The sequence below is a fragment of the Raphanus sativus genome, chromosome 7 (assembly GCF_000801105.2).
Source record: "Raphanus sativus cultivar WK10039 chromosome 7, ASM80110v3, whole genome shotgun sequence".
Lineage (NCBI taxonomy): Eukaryota > Viridiplantae > Streptophyta > Magnoliopsida > Brassicales > Brassicaceae > Raphanus > Raphanus sativus.
The window spans coordinates 9,624,242-9,651,969 of record NC_079517.1 but is presented as its reverse complement, the minus strand read 5'-3'; the positions used below and the strand labels follow the sequence as shown (position 1 = coordinate 9,651,969).

Sequence of the window (27,728 nt, the reverse complement as noted above, 5' to 3'; positions counted from 1 at the left end):
TTGGCCGGGGACCATGAGAAACCTTTGGGTCGAGCTTGGTGGAGGACCATACATGAAGAACCTGCCGGTCAGAGCTTTTTCGAGGACCATCACTGACTAGGCCTATGACTTACCTTTTGGGTCAAGTGGTTATAGGCAGTCTGTTGGCTTCATGCCATATAGATCTCTGGATCATATTCTTTGGAGTCAGAAATGTATAGAAGTAACAAAGTATTCAAAAATAGCTAAATGAATGAAAATGACTAAATGTAAAAAAAAAGAAAACATACTAACAGATGGCCAAAGTTTTGGATGTACTTCTTAGCAAAGCTTAATTTAAACACTCTTGTTGTACTATATAGGCTTCCATTATTTGGCTTTAAACTATTTAGTAAAGTCTTTGTAAACTTTTACTCGGAATTTCAATGGGTTTTTTTTTTAACTTTTGATCGGGGTGTTTCAAAAAACTTTTTGATTTATTTGTAGTAACTTTCAAATTCTGATCCCAACAAGAAGAGAGAAGAAAACATAAAGATATAGGATATTGTATCAAAACATTTGGTTTGATTGTAACCCTTTTGGTTCGATTGTAACTCTTTGCAAATGTGTATATGAGAAAGAACAAAAAAAAATGTGACTCAGAACTAGTTAGTCTAGTTTTTCCATAATTGATTATGACCCTCAACATCTCGTGGTCGTGGGCTCTGGTCTTGTCCCTCTTTGATCATTTAGCAACACCTTTACCAACTAATCTTTCTAAATCAATAAGAACTTATCGCTCTAACAATTATTCAAACAATTAATTAATACCCAATTATCATCTTCCAACTGTAATCCTAACAATTATTCAAAATAATTAATATATTCACAATTATCTTTCCCCCTCCACTCTTTTTCTTTGCTCCAACATCACACCAACATCAAACAATACACTGACGATTTAATTCATCTTTCTTCTTCTTGAAACTTTTCTTTCATTTTATAAATGCAAAGAGTGCTATAAGCAAAAGCTTTAAAGAATCAACTTTTCACTTTTCAAAAATTAAAAGAGAAAACTTGTCACTTTCTTTCTGCTTCCCTTTGCTTTTTGTTCTCGTTTTCTGGGGTATTTGATTTGTGATCTTCTTCAGATCTCTTCATTAATCAAAACCCATTTTGGCAAAAAAAAAAAAGTAAAAAAAAAAAATGATTTTTGATTTGGGTTTCGCTTGTTTCCTCTCTGGTCGAACCAGAGAGAGCTCTCATGAGCATAACAAAGCTTGGCTTTTGGAGGAAACAAGACCAACGTTTGTTGAGTCAGACCCATATTCAGGACAGTCGTCATTTAGGTTTAGTCTTTGCTCACAGGTGGAGCTGGAGAAGATGAGAAGGGAGGAACCATCAACGTCTTGTCAGTCTTTTCAGGTGTCTGAAGGATCGGCGACGGTTCTTCTCGTGAATGAGGTTAAGGAGACAGATAAACCGACTGTGGAGATGAATTGGTCGACGGCTCTTTCGCTTGAGAAGAGCATTTCTCCGGTGACCAATACCTTGGTCCGGTTTAGCTACAGTGAAATTGTCACCGCCACTCGCAATTTCTCAAAAGGTAAACCCTAAAGCCACAACATATGAAAAAACACCTACTTGAAAGTTGATGAGTTTTGTGATCCTCTGTTGTAATTTTGGTTAGGGAGAGTGTTGGGAAGAGGAGCTTGTAGCTGTGTATATAGGGGCAGAATGGGGATTTGGCGAAAAGCCTTGGCTATCAAAAGACTTGACAAAGAAGATACAGAATCACCAAAGTCGTTTTGCAGAGAGTTGATGATTGCAAGCTCTCTTCAATGCCCTAACATCGTTCCACTTCTAGGGTTCTGTATCGATCCTGAACAAGGGCTTTTCTTGGTGTACAAGTATGTCTCTGGTGGCAGCCTTGAACACTATTTACACGGTAAACTACCTTCAGCTGATCCTCTCTCTTTCCACAACCATTGGATTGCAAGTTATTTTAGAGATTGATAGTTTTTTTTGCTCTCTTTCTGAATGTAGATAAGAAAAAGAAGAAGAGAGGTGTGAAGGTTCCCTTTTGTTTGCCTTGGTCAACAAGGTACAAGATCGCCTTAGGGATTGCAGATGCCATATCCTATTTACATAACGGCACTGAGCAATGTGTTGTGCATAGAGACATCAAACCCTCCAACATTCTTATCTCCTCAAACAAAAACCCAAAGGTAAAGAGACTTAAACCACTCCTTGTGGTTTCATTGATCAGTGTTCTGTTTAACCACAGTGTCTATATTTGGGTTCTTTCAGCTGTGTGATTTTGGGTTGGCGACTTGGACAGCTGCACCATCGGTTCCTTTCCTGTGTAAGACCGTGAAAGGAACATTCGGGTATCTAATTTGAAAACATTTTTGATCCCATAAATTCATTACTATATATAGAAATAAAAGTATGCATACATTTTGGTAAAAAACTTGTTGTAGTTATCTAGCTCCAGAGTATTTTCAACACGGCAAGATATCAGACAAGACAGATGTATACGCGTTCGGAGTCGTGTTGCTTGAGCTAATAACGGGTCGAAAGCCAATTGAAGTAAGAAGACCATCTGGTGAAGAAAATTTGGTAGTTTGGGTAAGTGTCTTTTTTTATCTTTTATTTTTCTGATAACTACTACTAAACCAAACCTATTGACTTGTAGCAACTTAATTTCCACAAGCTTCCCCACTAACTTATTTCTAAACATGGAAAAAGATAATCCTAATATCCAACCAAATGCCATTTAATTTGTGACGTAACCTGCTAAATTCAGGTTCCGGTCAAGCTTGGTTGAACTACAAAATTTGGTTCAACTGTTCATGGTTTACCAGAATCTGTATTTTCTTTTTGAATATTATGAGTTTCAGACTGTTTTTTTTTTTAATATGTCTAATACAATAACGGTCTAATGTAGTTAAACATGTCTAATAACCGGTTTGGCTTTTTGGCAGGCGAAACCGCTGTTACGTAGAGAGATGGAGGCTATAGAGGAGTTGCTAGATCCAAGGCTGACATGTACAAGAAAGAACTCGGTTGCAATGGAGCGTATGATCCAAGCAGCAAGAGCATGTGTGACGGATGAGGAGTCGCGTAGACCTGGAATGAAAGAGATTGTTTCGATTTTGATAGGCAGTGAAAGCAGGAGAATAGAGCTAAGGACGTTTTCAAGCAGGACAAAGTCAAATCTTTCGAGTTTAATGGACTGTTATCCGCAGTTGCAACGTACAAAATCTGAGATGAAGAGCCATCTTGCACTTGCCATGCTCGGAGCAACAGAGTTTGAAGACTACGATGATGATGATTTTCTTTTTGTAGGCGAAGGTAATAGATAATCACAAGAACTAAGATGATAAAATTATTTTTTTTTCTCAATATTACTATCTAAACTGCTGATTTATCTCTACTTCAGTAATATGCAAAGAAATAGTTTTTTTTTTTAAATATACCTCTTGACTTGACAAAACAGGCTAGTTTATTAGTTAGCTGCTAGCATAATAACAATGTGAGAAATTACTAATAACATACAGTTATGTTACAACAAACAACCAATACAGATTTGAAGAAACAAAAATCTGAATCTGCTTTCTCATTTCATTTTTGTTTTTGAATTTTAGACGACGGCTTTGAGTAGGGCGTCGAGTACAGCTTGTTTTGTAGGAAGTGCAGGTATTGCACCTCTCTCCTTTACGGTCAAGGCACCACACGCATTCGCAAACATTAGAGCCTCCCTAAGTCTTTCTTCGTCCTGATTCAAAACAATTGAGCATAAAAATGTGATGACTCTGACTAACCCTCAAAAAACCCAAAATGAAAAGAATCAACAGTTACCTGAAGCAAAGAGAGATCACATGCTAGTTGAGATAGTATTCCGGCAACAAACGCATCCCCAGCACCTGTCGTGTCCACTACTTCCACCTTCAATCCATGTACTCTCCCGCTAAAATCCTGTAAAATAGAAAAAAATATTTCAAAAACAAAAAAAAAACCTTAAGAGTATCAATACTAAAGGCTAAGTAGTTTAGTTTGGATATCAAAAAGTCAAAAGAAGGACTCTTCACACCTTTGTGTAGTAGCGACAGCCTTCAGGACCTTCGGTGACAAGGAGCAGTTTCAGCTTAGGATGGAACAGCTTCCTGACGACAGAATCATCATAAGGATCTTCTCCTTTCGTCAGAAACTCAATCTCCTCTTCGCTGATCTTTATGATATCAGCAGTATCCCAAACGCTGAGGATCTCATCCCTAGCGCTGTCTGCAGAAGGCCACAAGGGGAGCCTAAGGTTAGGATCATACGAAAGAATCACGCCAGCTTCCTTAGCTGCCTTCGCCGCAGCTATGTGAGCTGACTTGCACGGTTCCGTGATCAGACTTATCGAACCGTAATGGAATATCTTCGCCTGCCACAACAAATGATGATTTTCATTAAAAAGGTTAAACAAGTAAAAAGATGTTTGATTAGTTAAAAACCTTTTTAATTAAATCCAGATCGAGCTCAGACTCTTCTAACAACATGTCGGCGCTTGGGTTTCGATAGAACATGAACTCACGCTCGCCTTCGCTAGTCAGAGTGACGAAAGCTAAAGCGGTTCTGGCTCCAGGGTCAAAACGCATGCCTTCGTTGTTCACGTTGTTATCCTTGAGAATGTTTGCAAGCATATAACCAAACTCATCTTCACCAACCTGTTTGCACAACAACACATTCATAGATAGTTCAAAAAATCAAATGGTTTGGTTGGTGGTGACACCTCACCTTGCCAATGAAAGCTGAAGAACCACCGAGACGAGCGATACCAACGGCGACATTAGCAGGGGCACCACCAGGAGCCTTTTTGAAAGCTGGTGCTTGGGCCAGAGAAAGCCCACTAGTGGTTGGTACGAAGTCGATCAGCATTTCTCCGAAACAGACCACTGAGGGAGACTCTTGCGTTGTTGAGCCATCACTAGAAAAGGCTCTTCCTTTTTTAACATAGAAAGAAAAAAATTGAACTTTGTTTATGTAACGCTTATTAATGATTATACTATATGCTATATAATACACATATATAACACTTTACTATTCAATAGCATTATACTATACAGTTAGATCTAGAAGATGACAATTCTGAACAATGTAAGGATCAACGAAAGTAAAATCATTTCAAGAACCTAAAATCAAAGTGGAGAAATGGTAAACCTTTGAGATTAGATCGTGAAAGAGAGAGGAGGGGAGGAGGAGGAGAAGAGAGTCCCGAAGAAGAAGATTTGATGGAGAGACGACGCTTCGAAGTGAATGCGTGAGGAGGAGGAGGAGTTGATCGGAAAGTAGGAGCGGAGAAGGAGAACGTAGTAGTGGTGGCTTGGAGAGCCATTGGTCGGAGGAGATTCGAAAGATTGCGTTTTTGAGACGCGTTCGCGTTTAAAGAGGAAAGGAAGACTGAGAGAGGGAGCGGAGGAACCGAAGGGCAATGATTGACGACGACACGTTCTATATTTGGAACCAAGGAGGAATTAATGTTTTTTTGAATCTTTGTTAATTTTCAGTTTGTGTTTAGTAAGAGAGTTACTTAGCCGACAACAACAATTTGTCAACCATTATGAAAAAAAAAATTCCCCTAATTTGATATCTTGTTTCACTGGTTTGGTAGTGTTTTCCCTATTTAGAAATTGTGTTTATGTAATTTTAGTTAGCTAACCAGCTTTTTATTTTCAATTTCACCACAAGTTTGATATCACTTTTCATATTTATCATTAGTAAATGACTATTTTCATAAATGTTCTAAATTTGTGATGAAATAACACTAAACTAATTTTTCAAAATATTTATCAAACATATATAAACCCAATTCCAACTCCTTAATACTAAACCCTAAACACTAATCACTAATCACTAAAGTATAAACCCAAACATTAATATATATTTGATTGAGAATATTTTTGAAAAATGATACTTAATTTGTGGTATTGTAAACAATTTTTCTTGTTTTGATTCCAAAAAAATGGTATTGCCAACATAGTGAGATTCAGAACTCAAAACATAATCTTGCCAAAATACCATAAATCACTATCTTAATAGGATTCCAAAGGGATTCCTAACAGTTGAATTTATAATGAGTTACAGTAGTTTATGTATAGGAGTAAGAGTTAAATTTGTAAAGAATTTTTCATGTCTGCAGAAAATTTTGAATAGTACTCAAAATACTTTACTATAATGAATTTTACATGTAAAAAGGATTAGTGGATTTATGATTTGAGAGAATTTTTTTGATTAAATTTAATATTTATAAACAAATTTCAAAATTTCAAAATTCCAATTTACTAGCTTAACTATTTATATATTTTATTAAAAATTCTTTGTTAGAAAATGAGAAATTGTCAAAAATATCACATCCATAATACCATTTTTTATGTTTAAAATAACTACTATTACTCTTATTTTTAGAAAGGGAAAATACATTTATAACCGTAAAGTTAATTAATCTAAATTTAAAATTTAAAATTGATAGGTGGATGGGGGTTAGGGTTTAGGGTTTAAAGTTTAAATTTGAAAAGTATAATTCAAAAACTATAAAAAATATTTTTAAAATAGTATTTATATTCATATATCTACAAAGCAAGAGTATGAATTTTTTTGTCTCTTTAACAAAGAAGATATTTTCCTGTGCGTAGTACCTCGAGAGAGAAAGTGAATAGAGAGAGAAAGTAGATCGGGAAATTTTTTTTCGCCGACGGCGGTGGGCTCCTTCAGCCACGCCGTCGGTGGGGATTTATTGTGGGTTGTATGGTAGTCATTCCGTTTTGCTCCTCTTTTGCTTCCGTTGGTGCTTCGTTTTTCCGTTGGCTAGTCGGCTCTAGTTTCCGTCACGCTTCATGTTTCGTTAAAGGAGGGCGGTCAGGCTTAAGCTCCCGCGTCACCATATCCTTCGGTTGACGGCGGCTTTGGTTTTTTTTCTTCTTTGTATTTTTCTTTTTTCGCTTGGTGTTTCTTGATCTGTTGGTGGATGATTTTTCGAGTCGGTTGAGCCTTCGACTGTGGTCGATTGTTGCTCTCCGAGAAGTTTAGAAGAGCAGAGGACGATTTTTATGGTGTGGGTGTTGGTTCTGTAGTCGGAGGAGTAGAGAGGCTCCCCGACGGTTTACGAGACTGTTTTTTCACACGAAACTTTTTTCTCAGTGATGGAGATGAAAAGAGGTGGAGGAGATCTCGCGTCGGCGATGGTATCTTTCCGATTTGTTTAGCATCTGAGTCGAGATTGTCTTGCGGTGAAGAAGAGAGGGAGCGGTGGGGCTCCGGGAAGGTTAGGGACTCGGAGTAGCGGCGCACGCAGAGGCGGCGCCTTAGCTGCTAGGGTTTTCTCTGTTGGGCCTACGGGCTTTCTGTTCTTTTGTTTGGGCTGTTGTTTTTGGGCTTGGCCGTTTATATGTCATGGGTTTGGGCCCTTTTATCTTTAATATTATAATTATCGACGGAGAAAAAAAAACGAAAAAGATATTTTCAAAAATATTCATTTAATAAAGATAAACATGATTAATGATAGCAATAGTATGGTAAAATTGAAATTTCTTCAAAATTAGTTTGAATTATTTGGTAAGTCATGTATACTTTAGTGCATAGAAATATATCTTATGAGATGGTATTTGATAAAATTGAATGGGTCCTTCTTTCTTCGTTTGAACATTCATATATATGCCACACACAAAAGAAAATCTAATCATGGAGAAGAACAAGTTAAGAAGCTGTCACCCAAAAAAATATCTAACTTTGGATTATTTTTCTTATCTTTATATTGCTATGACCCAATCTTTGACATTTTGAACCTTTAATGTCATTTTTGAAGATATGACCCAATAAGGAGATATGACCCAGTCTTTTACATTTTGAACCTTCAATGTCATTTTGAAGAAGCAAGCTTTGTCTTTCAATCTCGAGATGGAAATGGCGTGGCAAATATAATAGCAAAGGAAGTTCTTTCACTCTTGAATTATTCTCCTTAGTTGAAATCTATAGTGCCAAATTGGGTTAAAGCACAAATACAACAGGACAACTCGTTGTGATCTTCTATTAAAGAGGTTCTGAGAGCAAGTTGATATCAGAATTTTGCTAGGCTCCAAGAAAATGAGTGGTAAACCCTGAAAAAGGTGGTTCCTCCGACAGTGATTCAGTCACATGTCAACCATAGTTTCAAATCGATGAAATGCATCTTTCAACACTGTCGTTTGTTAATATTTTCCTATTAGATTCAAAATCGATAAAAATGTATCTATCATGTACGTTATTTTCCTATTTAATATAATGATGTTTTTGTCTTTTTTATTTATCACAAATATTTTTTGATATTACTTTTATATTTTAATTATTAGTATAAGTTAGGTCTTAAATTTTATTACCATAACTAGGTTTTGGATTTCTATAGTGACGCTTCACTTTGTATTATTGAATATACAAATAGATTTCATCTTTTTCGATTTTTTTTACTAAGAGGTTAAACTTATTACTTATAACATGAATTTCGACCGACTTATGAGATTTTTATGTCGTCAATTCGATTATATTATGATCAACATACACTGCGTGTACTTCCGAGAATATACAAATATGTATATATACACTACGTGCTTGTTAAATAATTAATCCCATTATTAAGATAGGTATACTTTAGACACTGCGTATTAAATAAGTTTGGGTTAATATGTAAGAAACTATCTGTCTTGCTGATTTTGAGCCTTTGTGTTATAGCCGGCTTTGTGATCCTTGATCCGTATAGTATTGGTCGGTCCACAATGTCCTTAAATTAAAATAAACTAGATCATGACCCGCTCGACCGAGCGGGAGTCAATTTTTTTTTAATCTTTATTTGTACTAAAAGTTATAAATGATTGCAATGTGTATTAATATAATATTTTGATAAATAACAATGTGTACTAATGTGTTTAAATAAGCAATGTGTTTTAGTTACTAAATTTGATTTTTAAAATTTATGATAACGTAAAGTAGATTTTTATATATTATTTGAAATATATAGTGCTATATATTTTATATTTTCAATATTTATCATACAAAATTTATATTGGAGTATTATTTATAAGAAAATATGTGTATCATAATATATTTATATATTATATAAACATATCTACGATTTTTCGAAAAAGGCCATGCGCACCACGCACGGATTTTATTTTTAAAATGTATTCTATATTATTTAGTTTATGTAGTATCGAGTTTGTATAATTAAATTTTGTGTTTAAAGAACAATATCAAAACTGTCTTTCGTATGTAAAAATAACACTTTGCAAGCGCGAGTTGTGTCTTTTTATTGTAACACAAAATTTGATATAAAACTTATGTTTTTTTGTACATTACGAAGTTTAATTTTTAAAAATAATTATTATATAATTTCAAAGTAAATTTTATCTCTGAGGTCAAATATATTTTGTGTGTAATGGTTCAAAGCATTTTGTCGATATATATTATATTTCAGTTTGGTTTGTTTTTAGTATTATTGTATATGTATATACTATACAATATTACTATATTCTATGCAATATATAAAGCTATGTGTTATTTGTTTTAGAAAGTAGATTACGCCCAACGTAGTTAAAGAATAGTCATATCTTTATTTATGTGTCTATGAATTATCTACTAATGTTATTCGTACAAATAAAATCAATATGACCAATGAAAGTATACTGATCAATTTAAAATGAATTGTATAGGGTAATTCTAGTACGATTCATATTTTTAGTATTCTTTATTCGTACAAATAAATCTATTTTATTTAAATCGACATGTAATAAATGTGAATCATATATGGAATATGGACAAACAAAGGAATTGTATTTAAGGAAATATATCAATGCAAAGTTAGACTATGGTACATATTATATATAAGAAATAAGACATTTAATTTAAATATACGAGGTCCACCTTTAAAATCCACCTAGAAGAAGTTGTAATGTTTCTGATTTAATAAGATAGATTATTAATAACTAAGTTGTTTTTCTCTAGCAAATTAAGAAATATAATTCTTTATAATGTATAGTAGAAAATTTATAAATTTCAATAAATTAGTAATACAATAAATTAATATAAAAATTAGTACAAAGTCGAATCAATACAATATATGATAAATTTAATATGATAATACATTTTGAAACCTAATAAAATATATGATTCCAATATAAACATGAATTAATAAATAATATATATGTATATAAATATAATATTTTTATTTTATTCACAGCTAAATTGCATCTTTAATTTTTTAAACATTCAATATATTTTGATGTTATTTTATCATTTCACACATATAAGTTCTTCTATATCTTAGAGTACATATTTTCCATATACCAAATAATCAAATAATAATAATATAAAATATATATTTTTAATATTTAATCTATATATATATGTGTGTATATATTAAAAGTCAATTCGTCTTATTATTTTTAGATAAGCATACTTCAAAATATACAAATCTAAAATGAAATTTTCTGTAAATTATACTTTACAAATTAATATATATATATATATATATATATTCAGTCAAAACATAAAAAATATATATATCATAATACCGATATAAGAGTTTTTACTGTAGTAGTGATTTGCCGACACAGACAAAAATAGTTTATTTCACAATTTAAATTAATATAGATGCTACTGTTAACCGGTTTGGTTGGGTGCCAATGTTTTCTGTCAAACAAGCCAGGAAGAATGGCAAATCAATATTTCAGTAAATGCACTAATACGTTCTAGTATCAAAATACTAATTTCAGCTTATATATAGCTCGACATTAAAAGAAAGATTAATAAATATGCAGAACATGTTGACCAAAAAAAGATATGGAGTATATTACTCCAAAGTAGACGTGTCGACAAAAGAAATGAAAGTAAGAAGCAGCTTCGGGGGGAAATGAACCATGAAACAATTGCAATACAAATGGGAATCAAAAAGACGTGCAGTTTAGCGGCAGATACGGCGATGCTTTTGCTTCTATGTTCTTTGTTTCTCTTAATTAATAAATATTTTGGAGTTATATAAATCTGAGTTCATTAATTACACCTTACTGCCAGCTAACAATCCCGATGAATTACTCATAAACAAAGTAATATACAGCACTTTCATTTACATTCATTCATAATATTTTTATCACTATAAGATAATGATGTAGTATATGATGTGAGATCTATCTTTGTCAAAAAAAAAAAGATATGAGATCTATACGTTTCCTCGACATCTAGGGTTTTCCCTAATCCCAAATTATAAATTAATTTCTAAGTTTAATTGTTAATCATGTGCGTTTTTACAGTGGTTAGTCGTCTTTGATGACAAATTTTCCTCAACTTTTATTACCAAAACACCGAACTGCTAAACTGTTTGCAATAAATAAATAACTTATTGATAAGACCAAGTTTAATTGTTTGAAGTTTGGAGTTTATTATAAATGGTACAGAGTCCACAAACTCGATCCAATTGATTAATTAACGTTTTCAAGTAGATATTCTGCTTATAGTACAATCGTAATAATTGCAAGCAAAAAATGAAATTTTAGGATCAAATTTATTTGCAATAAATAATTTAATTTCCTTTCTATTTATTTATTTGAATCTATATATTAATTATTTATTTGAATGAAATTGAGTAGTTCATACTACTAAAACTAAAAAATAAACTGTGGTGAGTAATGTTGCTTCGACAAAAAGGTTCTAAGTTTTAGTATATTAAAAAACAATGTCAAATGGTTTCAAATATCAGAGCGAAACAAAACTTAGTCAGCTGTATAAAAAGTATAGTTAGAGCATCTTTATTGCAATATTTGAACACATCTTGTAGGAATATAATAAAAGAAAAAAAAGGAAAAACTTATGCAAAAAGTGTTTTTTGGTTATTATATAAGAAGTGTTTTGGGATAGTTATCAAGGTGACATGGCTTAAATACTCTCTCCCTGCTGTCTTTTTCTGAACGATGCTTTTTTCTTTTTTATCTTCGCTAATGGTATTGAAGAAAAGGATTTAACTTGGGAATGTGGTTTAGTTTTTGCTAGCCTGCTGTTTTTCTTAATGTGGTGTGTTAGTACTGTTTTGAAAACATATTTTGATGCATCGATTGCTTGTTGTAACATATTTTTATTTCTATCTTTTATTTTTTTTTCATAATAATTTGAAATTGTATATTGGATATCTTTTTATTTTCAAATAAAATTTGGTATTATTTTTTTATGTTTTCAATTTAAAAATTATTTTTAATGTTTTAAAAATTATTATATGTTTGAACATTATTAAATTATATAATTATTAAGATACAAGTTATATATGCTCCCACTTATCCCACTACTAATTATTACTAAACTTCACTTCTTACATTATTTTATTAATTTTTCACACTTAAGCTATATTCTCCCACTTATTCCATTAAAGATGCTCTTAGGAGCAAAGAACATAACAATTGTGGTTAAGTAGGACGAAATCGAACAAATGGGTGAAAAAATGCACTGAAATTGTATTTATGTGTGTGTGAATGTTTATGTTGTGTGTCTCGACTGCTGATATCGGTGATAAGTATGCATTCGTTAGGATATAGAGTATTTTTCTTGTCAATCTGCTGATATGGTTTTTGAGTCCGTTTTTACATATGGCAAATTAATTTGAAAGCTGTTGATTAGTCTGAGAAAAACAAAGAGTTATTTTTCACAAACTATTTGATACCAAAACCAAACACCGGCCGACTGATAATGGTATTTCGGAAAATAACTTAAGATTTGAAGTTAGAAATTTTGTTCCCAGATCGAAATACTTTTGTGCGTGTTTCGAAAATATTAGAAAGGAATGGATATGAAATTCTTCTTTTATGTTATGGTTCAACATGGTAAGGTGAATACTTTCTATCCTCCTCTGAACTTTTTTTTTTTTTTGAAACTATCCTCCTCTGAACTTATGTTTAGAAATGAGAATAGATAAACATAAGAAGATAGAAAACGCGAATAGATAAACGTTTCTAATGTCATGACAAATGCGAATTTCATTCTCATTCCTTACAGATATAAATATGGTAAGAATTTATATAGAAGTGTCATGACAAATGTTTATATTGTTTCTAAATTTTCTAAAAGTTTAACCTCTTAGAATGTTAGAGAGCAGTTCCATATTCTCAATGAAGAAGGAATGGGGAAATATCTTGGACTCCCAGAAAACTTTGGCCGGAAAAAACGAGATATCTTCGCTTCCTTGGTAGACAGGATTAGACAACGGTCACATAGTTGGACAGCTAGATTCCTGTCAGGTGCTGGAAAGATGATCTTATTAAAGTCTGTCCTTACAGCTATGCCGACATATGCGATGTCTTACTTCAAATTACCCCTCTCTCTTTGCAAGCAAATCCAGTCTATTCTCACGAGGTTCTGGTGGGACTCGTCACCAGGGATAAAAAAGATTTGCTGGGTGTCGTGGGAATCTCTTACGATGCCTAAGACTGCAGGGGGACTCGGGTTTAGAGAAATTGCACAGTTTAACGACGCTCTGTTAGCAAAGCTTGCATGGAGAATACTCAAGACACCATCTTCACTGCTAGCTCGAACTCTGATTGGAAAATATTGCATCCACAACTCCTTCCTAGACGTCCAACCACCCTCCAGTGCGTCCCATGGATGGAGAGGACTGTTGATCGGAAGAGATTTACTGACAAAAGGCCTAGGTTGGGCTTTGGGTTCAGGTCACGATGTGGGTATATGGGCGGAACCATGGCTATCTACTACTGAACCTGTAGTACCTATTGGACCTCCCACAGAGGAATCTAAATCTTGGAAAGTCTGTGACCTCATCATCCCTGGAACAAACGAATGGGATACAAGGAGAGTTCAAAACACATTACCTCTTTATGAGGAGAGTATACACAGACTTATTCCCAGCTCAACACCTCTAGCAGATGAAAGAGTGTGGTTGTTCTCAGCTTCCGGAGAATATTCTACAAAATCTGGTTATGCGATAGCAAAGATCAACAATGGTGAACCTGATTTGCAGGATCTTAATTGGAAAAAGTGTGTTTGGCAGGTTGACACCTCTCCTAAGATTAAACATTTCTTATGGAAGGCAAAGAGTAAAGCTCTCCCAGTGGGTTCGGCCTTAGAGACCAGAGGCATCGCGATTACTCCAACCTGCAAAAGGTGTGGGAATAGAGAAACAGAGCTTCATGTGCTCCTGTCATGCCCTTTTGCCTCGAAAGTTTGGAGTCTGGTTCCTTGTGTGAACAAACCAGATGCACAAAACATTCATTCGGTTGCAGAGCTGTTAACTAGTTGTCGACGCCTGATTTCCTTACCACCGGTGGGAATTGGAACTACTCCACTCTACCCTTGGGTTCTTTGGACCTTGTGGACCAACAGGAACAAACTAGTTTTCGAAAATAAATTCTTTTCGGAAGAGAGTACAATCCTCAAGGCTATACAAGACACTAAAGCCTGGAAGGCGGCTCAGATACTTATCCAAAAGCCTTCCCTACCACTCCATGTGGTCCGATCATCACCACCATCTGTTTGTTTTCCTACTGTTAATGCTTATATGTGGAATTGTTTTTCTGATGCAGCATGGGACCAAAAAACAGGTAACTGTGGAATCGGCTGGCAACTCCGGGATTCTTGTAACATCGTTACAGAGTCTTCCTCATCACACCGGCGTCTTGTGTCTTCTGCTCTCGTGGCTGAAGCTCTGGCGGTTAAGGCTGCTATTTCTGCAGCGGTCTCTTCACATGTTAGCAGTCTCACTGTTAACTCGGACTCGAAGAACCTCATTTTACTCTTGAAGACTCAAGGACGGGATGTGGCTCTGAGGGGCGTGCTCCATGATATCCACACTCTGGCTCGCTCTCTCACATCTATCTCTTATGTTTTTATTCCTCGTTTAATGAATGTTCATGCTGACTCTTTAGCAAAAACAGCTCTTGCTTCTATTTCTTCTCCTGCGTTGGTGTAGACTGGATCCCCCTTTTTATTCAAGTAATCGAATGTTTGATCAAAAAAAAGAATTTTGTATGACACTCTCTCATTTTTTATATTATTTAAGTATTTATAAAATTTGAAAAACATATGGTAAAACCGGTGGGAAAACATACGATGTTGAGTGTTGACGCACCCGTGTGTCGCAACACATATTCACTTTTTTTCTTTGAAGAAAGGGAGATATTAAGGCATATGTTAGAAGAGTCAAATAACTCCAATATAAGTAACACACGCGTTTAGTTACCCACGAGACCTATGTTCGTTTTGGGCATGCAACCACTCCAATATTGCTTTCTAATTTAAGGACAACTAGATCATGACCCGCTCGACCGAGCGGGTGTCAATTTTTTTTTATCTTTGTTGGTAATAAATGTTATACATGATTGCTATGTGTACTAATTTTAAATTTTGAGAAATAAAAATGTGTTCTAATGTATTTAAATAAACAATGTGTACTAATGTGTTTAAATAAACAATGTGTTTTGATTTTGATTTTGTACATTACAAAGTTTAATTTTTTAAAACAATTATTACATAATTTCAAAGTGAATTTTATATCTGATGTCTAATTTTGATTTTTATTTAGTACATTACAAAGATATGGATTATCAGATAAATAATCACATTTGGTTACCACGGTCTCTCCTGAAAAATTCAACTTGTATTGATGTGCAGTTGGTCGATATTTTCCAGAAGCAGCCGTAACTTTAAAAGTTTCGATAGTCTTCCAGTCTCCAACTGGTAAATCACGTTGCATACGATAAATCTGATTCCTTTGGCACGCAGCTGCAATCTTTACACCGTATAAAACAAAAAAAGAACAGATTTGTAAACCAATATAATAGAAAAAAACTTATAAAAGCTGAAACAAATGCAAGTACAGATTCATCTGCGAGGATGCACTCAAATGTGTCGCCTCCAAAACTGGTGTTTTGTTTCCGACAATGAAAAACTTTAACTCGAATTTTCCAATTGTTTCTTAAAGGTTTCACACCATCTATCATAACTAAAGTGCTAGGTTTCGACATTTGTTTAATTGGGAGTTTTTGTGAATGTCGTATGGTGAATAGGAAGTCGAGTATTTATGGACAATTTTTTGTGAGGTCAAAAGAAATATTTAACATTCAATTAAATCAACCATAATAAATACAAATATTACAATTTGATTTACTCCTAGATTTTAGCTTAGGGTAAGATATACTTCGAGAAGGGGATTTTCCATAACTGATTATTTAAACAACTTGGAGAAATGAGTTTTCTATAAAAGAATATTGACTGTATTTTTAAAGGAAAAGAATATTCGATAATCAATTACATTAACCATAGTAATATAGCAGAACATCGATTTTATTGTTTCCTAGATTTTAGGTTTGATAGAATAAACTTGGAGAAGAATATTTTCCATAACCGATTTTTAAAACTTGCGATATTATTAAATCCGATATTGTAGGCATGTTAAATCAACTTGGAGAAGTGGTTTTCCATAACCGATTTTTAAAACTTGCGATATTATTAAATCTGATATTGTAGGCATGTTAAATCAACTTGGAGAAGTGGTTTTGCTATAAAAGATTATTTAGTGTATATTTTAAAATTGAGAGATTCGATTTTTTAAAGGAACAATATGGACCAATCTTAAGATGAATTATATATAATTGCAATATATATGTATCTTACTATATATATATTATATATATATATAATTTCTAGAACATATATTCTCAGTAACTTAGTATCTAATTGCTGTGTATGTGACGATTCATATGTATCTTAGTATTCTAACTATATATATATATTATATAATTTCAATATGGACAAACAGATGAATGGTACGTATTTCAGAAGAATGGTATCTATATATTATATCTATATATTATATATAATTGTAATATGGACAATCTATATATTATATCTATATATTATATATAGTTGCAATATGGACAAACAGATGAATTATGTATAATTGCAATATAAAGGTAAGATTTAGTTTCATAGCAATGGTACGTATTATATCTTAGTATATAAATCGACATGTAATAATGGTACGTATTAAATCCACATGTAATCATATGTATGTGGAAATTGTATATGGTATGTATTATAAATAATGATTAGATGTTTAATTTAAATTTAAGAGGTCCACCTTTAAAATCCACCTAGAAAAAGTTGTAATGTTTCTGTTTTAATAAGATAGACTAGATCTTGACCCGCGCTTTAGAAGCGCGGAATATTTTACGATGAAAAAATTCACTAATAACTTAACAAATATTTTGGTAATTTTTAAAGATTGTGTATTTAAAATATTTTTGCATTTAAATCAGTGTTTTTAAATTCAACCCGATTGTGATTATACCAGTTAATCCGGAGATCTGACAATTCAATTTAAGTTTTTAAAAATTTCATATTAAAAAAATCACTGAAACCCGAGACTAACCGATTGAACTGATGGATGGCCGATATGTAATCTAATTTGATTTAAATTGTAATATTTTCATAATTTGTAATCTTATAATCCAAATTTTAAATTTCATTATTTTGCAATTTATGAAATTATGAAGTTTCTACAAAAATTTAAAGAGAAAATGATAGATATAAAATAACTAAAATTAATTATTGTATTGTTTGGAAACATTGATAGTAGTATAAAAATATATTGTTTGGAAACATTGATAGTAGTATAAAGAAATAAGTATATTGTTTGGAAACATGGATAGTAGTATAAAGAAAGGAACATTAGTGATTTAATGTAGGTTTAACTATAAAGTATAAATGTGTATTTAATTTAAAAACTTACAAAATAAATGTTAGGTCCAACAGAATGTTTCTGTTTTAATAAGATAGATGTATACACATATATAATTAAATATCTCTAGCAATAGATTTAAGAACTATATACATTCATGACTTCAAAGGTTTAAAGTGATAAGATTTAAAATGACTATAAATATTGGCTTTAATTTAATGCCAGCTTCTTTTTCTAATCAGTTATCAAATTGTATATTTAAAAAACAAATCTTTAAATACGTCATCAGTTTAAATATAATATTAGACATAACCACTTATATAAACCTTTATCATAACATAACTATACAAGAACAAAGTCTCTCTTTGCTTACCAATAGATAAACTTGAAAACCACCCAAAAAAAAACCTAAACCAAAACACTCATCAAACCCTTATTAGTGTCTAATGGCACTCCTTAATGACCATCCCAACGAGCCTAATTACATCTCAAAACAAAACTCCTCATCCGAAGATCTCTCATCACCGGAGAATTATGGATTGGCTTCGAGCAGTAGCACGATGAATTCAGATCATCAACAAAATCATCAAGGGGTTGTGTTTTACCCTTCGGGCGAATCCGTTGAAGATCACAACTCTTTGTTAGATTTCAACGGATCATCATTTCTTAACTTCAACAACAACAATCATCATGAGAGCTTTCCTCATCCAACCATAAGTTGCGGTGGTGGCTTGTCTTTTTTGGAAGGCAACAACATGAGCTACGGCTTCACAAATTGGAGTCAACATCATATGGATATTATTAGCCCTAGACCCACTGAAACTCCGGGGATAAATCAAGGCCACAAAGACTGGCTATACTCTGATTCAACTGTCGTAACCACTGGTTCTAGACATGAGTCTCTCTCCCCTAAATCCGCTGGAAACAAACGTCCATATACGGTAACTACAAGCACCGATTAACCCCCGGAACTTTTGTGAATATTTTTTGTATAAAAGCTTACTTATATGTTATCATTGAATTATGAATAGGGAAAGAGCATTCAACCACCCTCAAAGAAACCGAGTAGCGGCGCTAACGGGAAAGCCAAACCTAAGACAATAACTCCACCTAAAGATCCACAAAGCCTAGCAGCCAAGGTTTGTTTACTTTACTTTTACAGTCGTTTGTATAAAACCCGAGAATGCCAATTTATCGATATTTGTTAACTCATATGTTACTGTATGTCTTTCAGAATCGAAGAGAAAGGATAAGTGAACGTCTCAAGACATTGCAAGAACTTGTACCAAATGGCAACAAGGTACACATCCAGTCAAAATTAATATTTTATGTCAAACTTATACAGCTATTAAATTAAAGTGTTATGATAATGAGGGAGTATTATTTCTTGAAGGTTGATCTGGTGACGATGTTAGAGAAGGCTATTGGTTATGTCAAGTTTCTTCAGTTACAAGTTAAGGTATATTGATTATTGACAAACATCCCTCAAAAAAATATTTCACGAGATTGGTTGATCATATATGTAAAGCTACTTAGTTTCGTGTATTGTAATGTAACACATAAAGTAATAATCTTAATATTTGTTAGGTACTTGCGACCGATGAGTTTTGGCCAGCACAAGGAGGAAAAGCTCCAGACATTTCTCAAGTTAAAGACGCCATTGATGCCATCCTCTCTTCATCACAAAGAGACAGGAATTCGAATCCAATCAACAATAAATGAAGAGTCATAATAATTAATTACGCTGTAATAATATCGGGGAAAACAATGATTCTCTCGATAACTTCCACGTACAATCTTAAGATTATGTAACGTTAATTATGTGAAGAAAAAAAACGAGTTCTTTTTTTCTTGCTTAAGAAACGAAAAGTTCTTAATGCATTTATTACGAAGAGAAGACAAGAGGCACTGGAATCACCTTGATCCCCGTTACCGTTACTGGGTACACACGAGGATGGAATCTTTAACTAGTACTAATATATGTAAATAAATTATCTTTCTTTTCTGTATTTTTGTATTTCTAGTATACCGAATACAGATCTTGTAATGGGATTTTAATTCGAAGAAACGCGTAATAAAATTCCGCACTTTTGGATTTTTCTTAGGCCTTCACTTTTAGAGAATCTATCTGTTTTGTCACCTTTCTACTCTATTTGAATTTTAACTTATGTGGTTTTTGAGCATGAGCGAAATGCTAATTTTTTCTTTTTTTTTTGCTAAAATGAGGCCATCTCCTAATAAAGTGAGGCCATCTCCTAAATGCTAATCCTTGGACTATTAAAACATGTACTAGTAAATTAAACAACACAAATTTTGGTATATAGACGTAGATTTTGTGTTCAAGATAGAGACATAGAGAGGATTATACATTGTTTTTCTTTGAAACACAACAGAGAGGGAATATATCTTGATTGTTTCGAAGCAAATATTTTCTATCGAACTTTCCATTAAGATATCAAAATATTATATTAATACTGAGATAATATATTTTACTTTGATTATCAAATAAAGTTTGTGGATTATAATATCACAAAATATAAACTAATTACTATGCTTCTTGTTTCTGATTTTGCGTTTAAGATTTTACATTAATTTTACTAGTTTTGATTAAAAGGATATAAGATCATCAAACTGCAAGAAAAATATTTTTGTAAAATCATCAAACTGCATATAAAACCTTTTTTTGTAAGAAGAATATTTTTAAGAAAATAATTGTTTTCCAAAAAAAATTATAAAAACATAAATAGTTTAAATTCAATAACTAGTTTAAAAGCATATAAAATCATCAAACTGCATATAAAACCTTTTTGTTAGAAGAATTAAAAAAAAATTAAAAAAACCTAACTAGTTTAAATGCAATAAATTTTTGCAAATACGAGAATTGCAAACGCAGATGTTACGGTTTCAAATGTTATAAACAAATTTACACGGCTAACTGAGCAATTATAGTGGATGCATTAACAAGATGCTTATGAATAGTTGACAAAAAGATGCAACCACTTCTCAACAGTAAATTTACGATATTGACATATTATATAATTATAAATATTAGAACATTATATACTTTAATAAAATATAGTAATTTTTAATTTTAAATAAAATATATATTTTTCTTCTTTTACTAAAATATATAAATAAAATCTTAATTTTCGTAAAAATATTTTGTTTGATTTATATATATGCATATATATTAATGAATAAAAATTTTAAAGAATATTTTGTTTAAAGTTCATATAATATAAATTATAATATTGGTTGGTGATATAAATCAGAAAATATAAAATATATTTATATAATTATATTTATAAACTTTCAGTTTTTACTTTTACTTTTATTTTTTAATAAACTAAGTTTTTATTATATATCTTACTTGTAATCATCCATAACCATAAGAGAACCAATTTTTAGTTTTGAGAAGTTCTGAACTGTATAAAACAATATAAAAATGGTTTATAATGTTTTGTAATATTGTAAAATGCCTACAACGCTCTCAAAACCTATCAAATTCTAACGTACTGGACAACGTACCTAAACATCTCGATTTAGCAGCCAAAGTCAACATGTGTTTTTGGACAATGTTAGGGATACGTGCTTGATTAGATTATTAGAATTATTTTTTGAACTCATATTTAAATACAAGTCCAGACATTGTTAAATTACTAGTATGATTAGCCACATGGATAATCACGCTTCGAAGCGCTGTACTTGTATGTATGTACTTCCGAGCTCCATCAAGTGAATAAGACAAACGAACTTATTGGAAGTCAAATTTTTTTTTAATCTGTTTCTTAATAAAATATATTATAAACAAAAAGATATTTTGTGTGTACCAATATTAGGGGGTGTTATTGGATTGTGAATTTCTAAAGAGTTTTGATGGGTTTTTAAATTAAAGAGTTTCATAAATTAAAAAAGACTTCTGATGATTTTTTAGATTTTTATAAAATTAGTTAACGAGTTTTGTAGATTGCAAATGATTTAATTGAGGATAACTATAAACTTTTGTAGATTTATTTCTAAGTATTGCAATATTGTGCTGTTTTATTTGTTGTTATCCAAAATCTTTACGCTATCAACAAACTTCTAATATGAATTTTACGGAACTATGTTTGCACAAAAAAATGTTTATGTCAATTTGAGCATAGTTGGTTTTAAATTTGTTTTATTCATTGAACTTATGAGTCGACGAATCATAAAATATTTGGTCTCGTTCAATGTTTTTGTCTTTTGTTCCAAACTATATTTTTGATTGTGAAAGAGATTCTCGTCTCTGATAAAGAACTTTTCATTGTATCTTGTGATGATGATTATAAACTGGTTTCCCTCAAAAATGGTAGTTTCAATAATTTAGGTATATTTGTTTAAACTTTACGGTGGGGTGAGCCGTGAGTGACCCAGGGAAGAAGGATGTGGTGTGTTACAATTTTACGACTGCGAGGGAGTGAGGACGTATTGCAATTATAGATTTGTGTCATCTGCAATTAAATTTTTTGTTAATTAAAAAAAAAGACTTTGAGAATACTTGATCAACTAGCAATACTTTGATAAACAAATTTTACGAAGAAAAGTTTTACAAATCAACAATCCAATAACAACAGATTTAAAATATGTTAAAATCAGTAAACTTTCATTTCTTCTGAATAACACAAGACTTTTATTAACTTTGTAAAATATTGAATCCAATAACTCTAGAGTTTTATAAACTTTTAACTACTCCTTACAAATTTATAAACCAATAACACAAAACTTTAACATACATTTGAAAAGTTGTAAATGAATAACACTATAATCATCAAAACATCTAAATCTATATAACTCTTTGTAAATTCTCAATCCAATAACACCCCCTTATATTATCTAAACTATATATGTATATTAGACAATATCATAATCCATTTTATAGAAGATATGAAACTATTAATTTTACAAGAAAATCATTTATCAGTTCTTCGTTGAAAATACAAAGGGAAAATGATGAAATATCAAAATCAACTGGTATTTTATTATAAAAAAATCATTATTAAATTTTAAAGATACCTCTATGAATCATTTAGGAGATGGCCTCACTTTATTAGTCTGCAAAACAATGAAGAAGAGAAATGTAGATATATACGGGCCATACGGCTTATTGACTTCACACGGCTAGATCATAAAAGAAACACTAATCGACACGAAGAAACATCCTGATCATGAACCACAACAAAATCGACACACTTAATTTAATTGGATATTCTGATCAATTTATATTATTGATTTTCACTGTCATAAATCAAATTATGATCTATATGTTAAGTAATTTAGATTTTAACCTGGAACATGAATTCATATCTTTACATATTATATGATATTCATTCCTTTTTAAAATGATATTCCCTCTATATTTTTTAAATAGTATCATTTTAACATTTTTTTTGTTACATAAAAATGTCGTTTTGAAATTTTAATAATATTTATAATTATTTTAGCTTAATATTAATTGAAAGATGCATTGATTTAATAAATATAATTATTTATTTAAAATATTATTGGTTAAATAGATGTAATTAATCAAAACATAAATGCATTCCAATCATTTTTAATATGAGTAAAAAATATTCTAAATAACCCTTTTTCTAAACAGAGTGAGCATATGTTTTTAAATGTTTTACATATATTAAGTGCATAGTTTTGCTATTATCCATTTTTATAATTTTTTAAATCAATAAAAGTTCAGTAAGTGCAATTATTATTTTTAAGTTTTATAAATAATAATAATTATTTGATAAAAATACATTGAAAATATAAAAATATAACTTTTTAAAATATTATAAGCATATATAAGCATAATAGTAAAAAGTGTACTTGTATGTATGTACTTCCGAGCTCTTAGTCTGAATTATAAAGGGAAAATTGTAAATATGGAACATAAAAACAACTACATTGTCCCTATGCCATATATTAAACACCACATTGTCCCAATGCAATAATATTTTGTGTTTATCCAATTAAACCCACAATATAATCCCAACGCAATATTTTATATTTGTTTTCTTTAAATAAAAAATTAATTTTCGATAAAAAAAATTAATTAAGAAATAAAACAAAACACACATCCCCCGACACCATTTTATCCCCAAATTGAACACATGAACCCTAATCAAAACTCTCTCCTTTGTTGCGTGTAGAGAGAAAATCGGAGAGACTTGAACACTCGACGACGCTGCTTCACTTCGCCGGCTCCGGTGTCCCTTATTCGCCGGCTCCGATATTCCTTTGCCCCTCTTCGGCTCCGCCGGTGTTTCTTCTTAAACAAAGGCGCCTACTCCTCCTCCTGGTCGTCGGTGTTCATCTTCCTTCTCCTTACAAGAGAATCTGGGAGTTTCGATTTAATCTCTCTCTTCTCCCGACAGAAACAAAGTGAATCACTTCACCGGAATCTCGAACCCGCGCATTACCGTTTCAAACAGAGATACACTTCATCTTTATTCCTTGACCTAATCGATTTTAAGTAAGTTCTTCGGTTCTCTTTCGTTTGTACTTCGGATTGTTATGATTAAGGGATATATGAACTTTTGATTCTTATAATTTAGGGAGCTGCAAGGGAGATGATCCCTGATTTCATTACAGAGTGTGGAGCTTCACATTTGGTTACTGACTTCTCTCCTTTACGGGAAATTAGAAGCTGTAGAGGCGAGGTTGTGAAGAGAACGAGTGATTCATTAGCAATACATGAAATTTTAATATTTATTTAGCTAATATAGAATGAGGAACTACAAATAGACGACGATGGCTGATTGAATAACCCATTTTGTGTTTTTCTTTTCATGGGATATACAGAAAAAGTTGTAAAAATGGTTCTGTTTCTTTTCAAGTTCCACTCCGGGTAAATGTTCCTTATGTAATAGACTGTTCCTAACAGGAACTGAAGCTCTTCTTGGTCTTGTGCCTGCACCAGAATACACTTTCCTAGCTTATCTATGTTTCTCGTGTCGGAAACTACTTCAAGGTTGTTCAAGCTCGAATAGTGGATACTTAGTGAGAGTTGTTATGACTTTGGATTTAGTTACTGGTAATCGTTATATATGTGTTACGTGTTGTACTCGGATTCTCATAAACAATAGTAAATGTGTTTTAGTTGTGAGTTGTTTCACTCTTTTCTCATGATTTTCTCTCACAAGAGCCATTCTAAGCAAACTATACTCATTTTCTTATAAATCACAATGATGAACAACTATTTAATGATGAAGATATTATATGTATTTAATAACCATCACACCGAACATGTTATTTCACTAAGATTTACAAATATAGTTCACACTACAAGTACGGTTTAAACCCTAAACACTTAATCACATAGGGTTCAAACCCTAAAGCCTAAATCAAATAAATGGTGATTGTGAATTTAGTGTTTATAAGTTAAAGTTTAGTGTGTATAGAAATTAGAGTTTAATATACTTGTTGGTTTCATAAATAATTGATAAAAACACGAAAATTTTGGAAAGATTTTAAGAAAATATTCATTTCGAACTTGGTAGAGTATACATTCTACTGCCATAGAAAGTAGATAAAACAGTAGGTTGCATAACCCAGCAACGGTAGAATAGAATATTTTGGTAGAAAATACCAAGTAAACATACGTAGATATATTAAGAAATATAGTTATTGAAATCAACTGTAATCCAGAAATAAGCGAAATGGCAGCTGAATAAATCTACCATCGTAGAAATGTATTTATTGGCAGCTGAATAATTCTACGACGGTAGAGAAGTATATAATGGTAGATATGATAGTTCTACCATATGTAGATAACTAAATTATTAACCGAATATACAATCTACGGCCCGTAATTAGTAGATTAAGTTTTCTGCCGTCCGTAGATCAAAATATGAAAATTTGATATACTAATATTAAGTCTATAAAAATATTTTTCATAATATAGTTTTTTGTTTATGTACATTTTGAAAAAAATTCTATATTTTTCTGACTGTTAAAATAATTGATATGAATTTTTAAAGTTATTCAGGGGTATCTGAGTCCAGAACGGACCAAAAAATGATTTATGGCAAAAGGACAATGTAGTTGTTTTTATGTTCTCTTTTGGCAATTTTTTCAATTATAAATTATTAAAGTGTACTTGTATGTATGTACTTCCGAGCTCCATCAAGTGAATAAGACAAACGAACTTATTGGAAGTCAAAAATTTTTTTTATCTGTTTCTTAATAAAATATATTATAAACAAAAAGATATTTTTGTGTGTACCAATATTATATTATCTAAACTATATATGTATATTAGACAATATCATAATCCATTTTATAGAAGATATGAAACTATTAATTTTACAAGAAAATCATTTATCAGTTCTTCGTTGAAAATACAAAGGGAAAATGATGAAATATCAAAATCAACTGGTATTTTATTATAAAAAAATCATTATTAAATTTTAAAGATACCTCTATGAATCATTTAGGAGATGGCCTCACTTTATTAGTCTGCAAAACAATGAAGAAGAGAAATGTAGATATATACGGGCCATACGGCTTATTGACTTCACACGGCTAGATCATAAAAGAAACACTAATCGACACGAAGAAACATCCTGATCGACACACTTAATTTAATTGGATATTCTGATCAATTTATATTATTGATTTTCACTGTCATAAATCAAATTATGATCTATATGTTAAGTAATTTAGATTTAACCTGGAACATGAATTCATATCTTTACATATTATATAATATTCATTCCTTTTCAAAATGATATTCCCTCTATATTTCTTAAATAGTATCATTTTAACATTTTTTTTTTGTTACATAAAAAGTATCGTTTTGAAATTTTAATAATATTTATAATTATTTTAGCTTAATATTAATTGAAAGATGCATTGATTTAATAAATGTATTTATTTTAAATATTATTGGTTAAATAGATGTAATTAATCAAAACATAAATGCATTCCAATCATTTTTAATATGAGTAAAAAATATTCTAAATAACCCTTTTTCTAAACAGAGTGAGCATATGTTTTTAAATGTTTTACATATATTAAGTGCATAATTTTGCTATTATCCATTTTTATAATTTTAAATCAATAAAAGTTCAGTAAGTGTAATTATTATTTTTAAGTTTATAAATAATAATAATTATTTGATAAAAACACATTGAAAATATAAAAATGTAACTTTTTAAAATATTATTTTCTAAAATATACGTTTTTGTGAAACGAAAAAAAATTCTATTTTTTATGTGAAACCTTTATATTACAATATTTTTTGAAATAATAATTGCGTTGTATTTGGGTCATAATCATCAAAACCAATTTTAGATCTCTCACTTATAGATTCGATTATTTATTGATTTCATTCCATATTTATTTTAAACTTTTAAACTAAAACCAATTGAAAATTAATATATCAATTTATATTTTTATGTTTTTAAAAATATTTTTGAAATATCTATATTATTTAGGAAATTAATATCGAAAATTGCTACACCTTAATGTTAAGATAATCATTTTGTTATAAAAATATATAATATATAATTTAGAATAACTAAAAACAGACAACGTTTGCTTTTTATATTTCGACTGACATGACTCCGGTCATATCATACCTACCCATACAGAATTATATGCTTATAATAGCCGAACTTTTTACTATTTCTTCAATTTTTATGAGATGACATTTTAAGATTATGTACAAAAACTAAAAACACATTGAATTTTTTTTCTAAACAAAAATATTATTAATTATTTATCTAATTATAATTTGATTAATCAAAATGAACTGCATAATACAAAAAAAAATTGCATGGAAATTTAATGAATTGTATATCGAAAATTAAAGTAAAATAAAAAATCTCTAACACGTCAAGTATTAAAAGCAGAAATTGAAGTTTTATAAGAATACATTTAAATTAATTGAATGGTTTTGAGGATATACTAGAGAATCCTCCTAGTAGAATGGTCAACAAAATCTTCTTTTAGAAAACAAAGCTTAAAGGTTAATAACTCTTCGATATTGTTTGGATGTCTCCATTAT

The 27,728-nt window shown here is 31.1% G+C and overlaps 3 protein-coding genes across 3 annotated transcripts; 2 read left to right on the top strand and 1 right to left on the bottom strand.

The window, feature by feature from the left end:
• Positions 1–886: 886 nt before the first annotated feature.
• LOC130497891 (probable serine/threonine-protein kinase PBL7) lies at positions 887–3,395 on the top strand. The gene is made up of 6 exons (XM_056991138.1): positions 887–1,564; positions 1,649–1,906; positions 2,005–2,186; positions 2,269–2,348; positions 2,442–2,589; positions 2,946–3,395. Exons 1-6 carry the CDS (start codon positions 1,165–1,167, stop codon positions 3,324–3,326), a joined length of 1,449 nt encoding a protein of 482 aa, XP_056847118.1. The 5' UTR covers positions 887–1,164; the 3' UTR covers positions 3,327–3,395.
• Positions 3,396–3,448: 53 nt separating this feature from the next.
• On the bottom strand, positions 3,449–5,511 carry LOC108818427 (probable fructokinase-6, chloroplastic). The gene is made up of 6 exons (XM_018591396.2): positions 5,167–5,511; positions 4,744–4,949; positions 4,461–4,673; positions 4,055–4,390; positions 3,823–3,939; positions 3,449–3,739 (listed from the first exon to the last, which is right to left on the bottom strand). The coding sequence occupies exons 1-6, from the start codon at positions 5,339–5,341 to the stop codon at positions 3,605–3,607; spliced, it is 1,182 nt and encodes a 393-aa protein (XP_018446898.1). The 5' UTR covers positions 5,342–5,511; the 3' UTR covers positions 3,449–3,604.
• A 12,579-nt stretch (positions 5,512–18,090) lies between these two features.
• LOC130497593 (transcription factor RHD6-like) lies at positions 18,091–19,731 on the top strand. The gene is made up of 5 exons (XM_056990523.1): positions 18,091–18,645; positions 18,736–18,843; positions 18,939–19,004; positions 19,098–19,163; positions 19,292–19,731. The coding sequence occupies exons 1-5, from the start codon at positions 18,151–18,153 to the stop codon at positions 19,424–19,426; spliced, it is 870 nt and encodes a 289-aa protein (XP_056846503.1). The 5' UTR covers positions 18,091–18,150; the 3' UTR covers positions 19,427–19,731.
• The last annotated feature ends 7,997 nt before the right edge of the window (positions 19,732–27,728 follow it).

What these genes read in the sequence shown, in the direction of transcription:
- LOC130497891 (XM_056991138.1), top strand. Translation starts at nt 1,165, where the DNA reads ATGATTTTTGATTTGGGTTTCGCTTGTTTCCTCTCTGGTCGAACCAGA. An exon ending in CCTTGAACACTATTTACACG is followed by an intron (nt 1,907 to 2,004) that starts GTAAACTACCTT and finishes TTCTGAATGTAG; the next exon opens with ATAAGAAAAAGAAGAAGAGA. An exon ending in ACCGTGAAAGGAACATTCGG is followed by an intron (nt 2,349 to 2,441) that starts GTATCTAATTTG and finishes AACTTGTTGTAG; the next exon opens with TTATCTAGCTCCAGAGTATT.
- LOC108818427 (XM_018591396.2), bottom strand. Translation starts at nt 5,341, where the DNA reads ATGGCTCTCCAAGCCACCACTACTACGTTCTCCTTCTCCGCTCCTACT. An exon ending in CTTCAGCTTTCATTGGCAAG is followed by an intron (nt 4,674 to 4,743) that starts GTGAGGTGTCAC and finishes TTGTGCAAACAG; the next exon opens with GTTGGTGAAGATGAGTTTGG. An exon ending in ATCTGGATTTAATTAAAAAG is followed by an intron (nt 4,391 to 4,460) that starts GTTTTTAACTAA and finishes TTGTTGTGGCAG; the next exon opens with GCGAAGATATTCCATTACGG.
- LOC130497593 (XM_056990523.1), top strand. Translation starts at nt 18,151, where the DNA reads ATGGCACTCCTTAATGACCATCCCAACGAGCCTAATTACATCTCAAAA. An exon ending in CACAAAGCCTAGCAGCCAAG is followed by an intron (nt 18,844 to 18,938) that starts GTTTGTTTACTT and finishes TATGTCTTTCAG; the next exon opens with AATCGAAGAGAAAGGATAAG. An exon ending in TTCTTCAGTTACAAGTTAAG is followed by an intron (nt 19,164 to 19,291) that starts GTATATTGATTA and finishes AATATTTGTTAG; the next exon opens with GTACTTGCGACCGATGAGTT.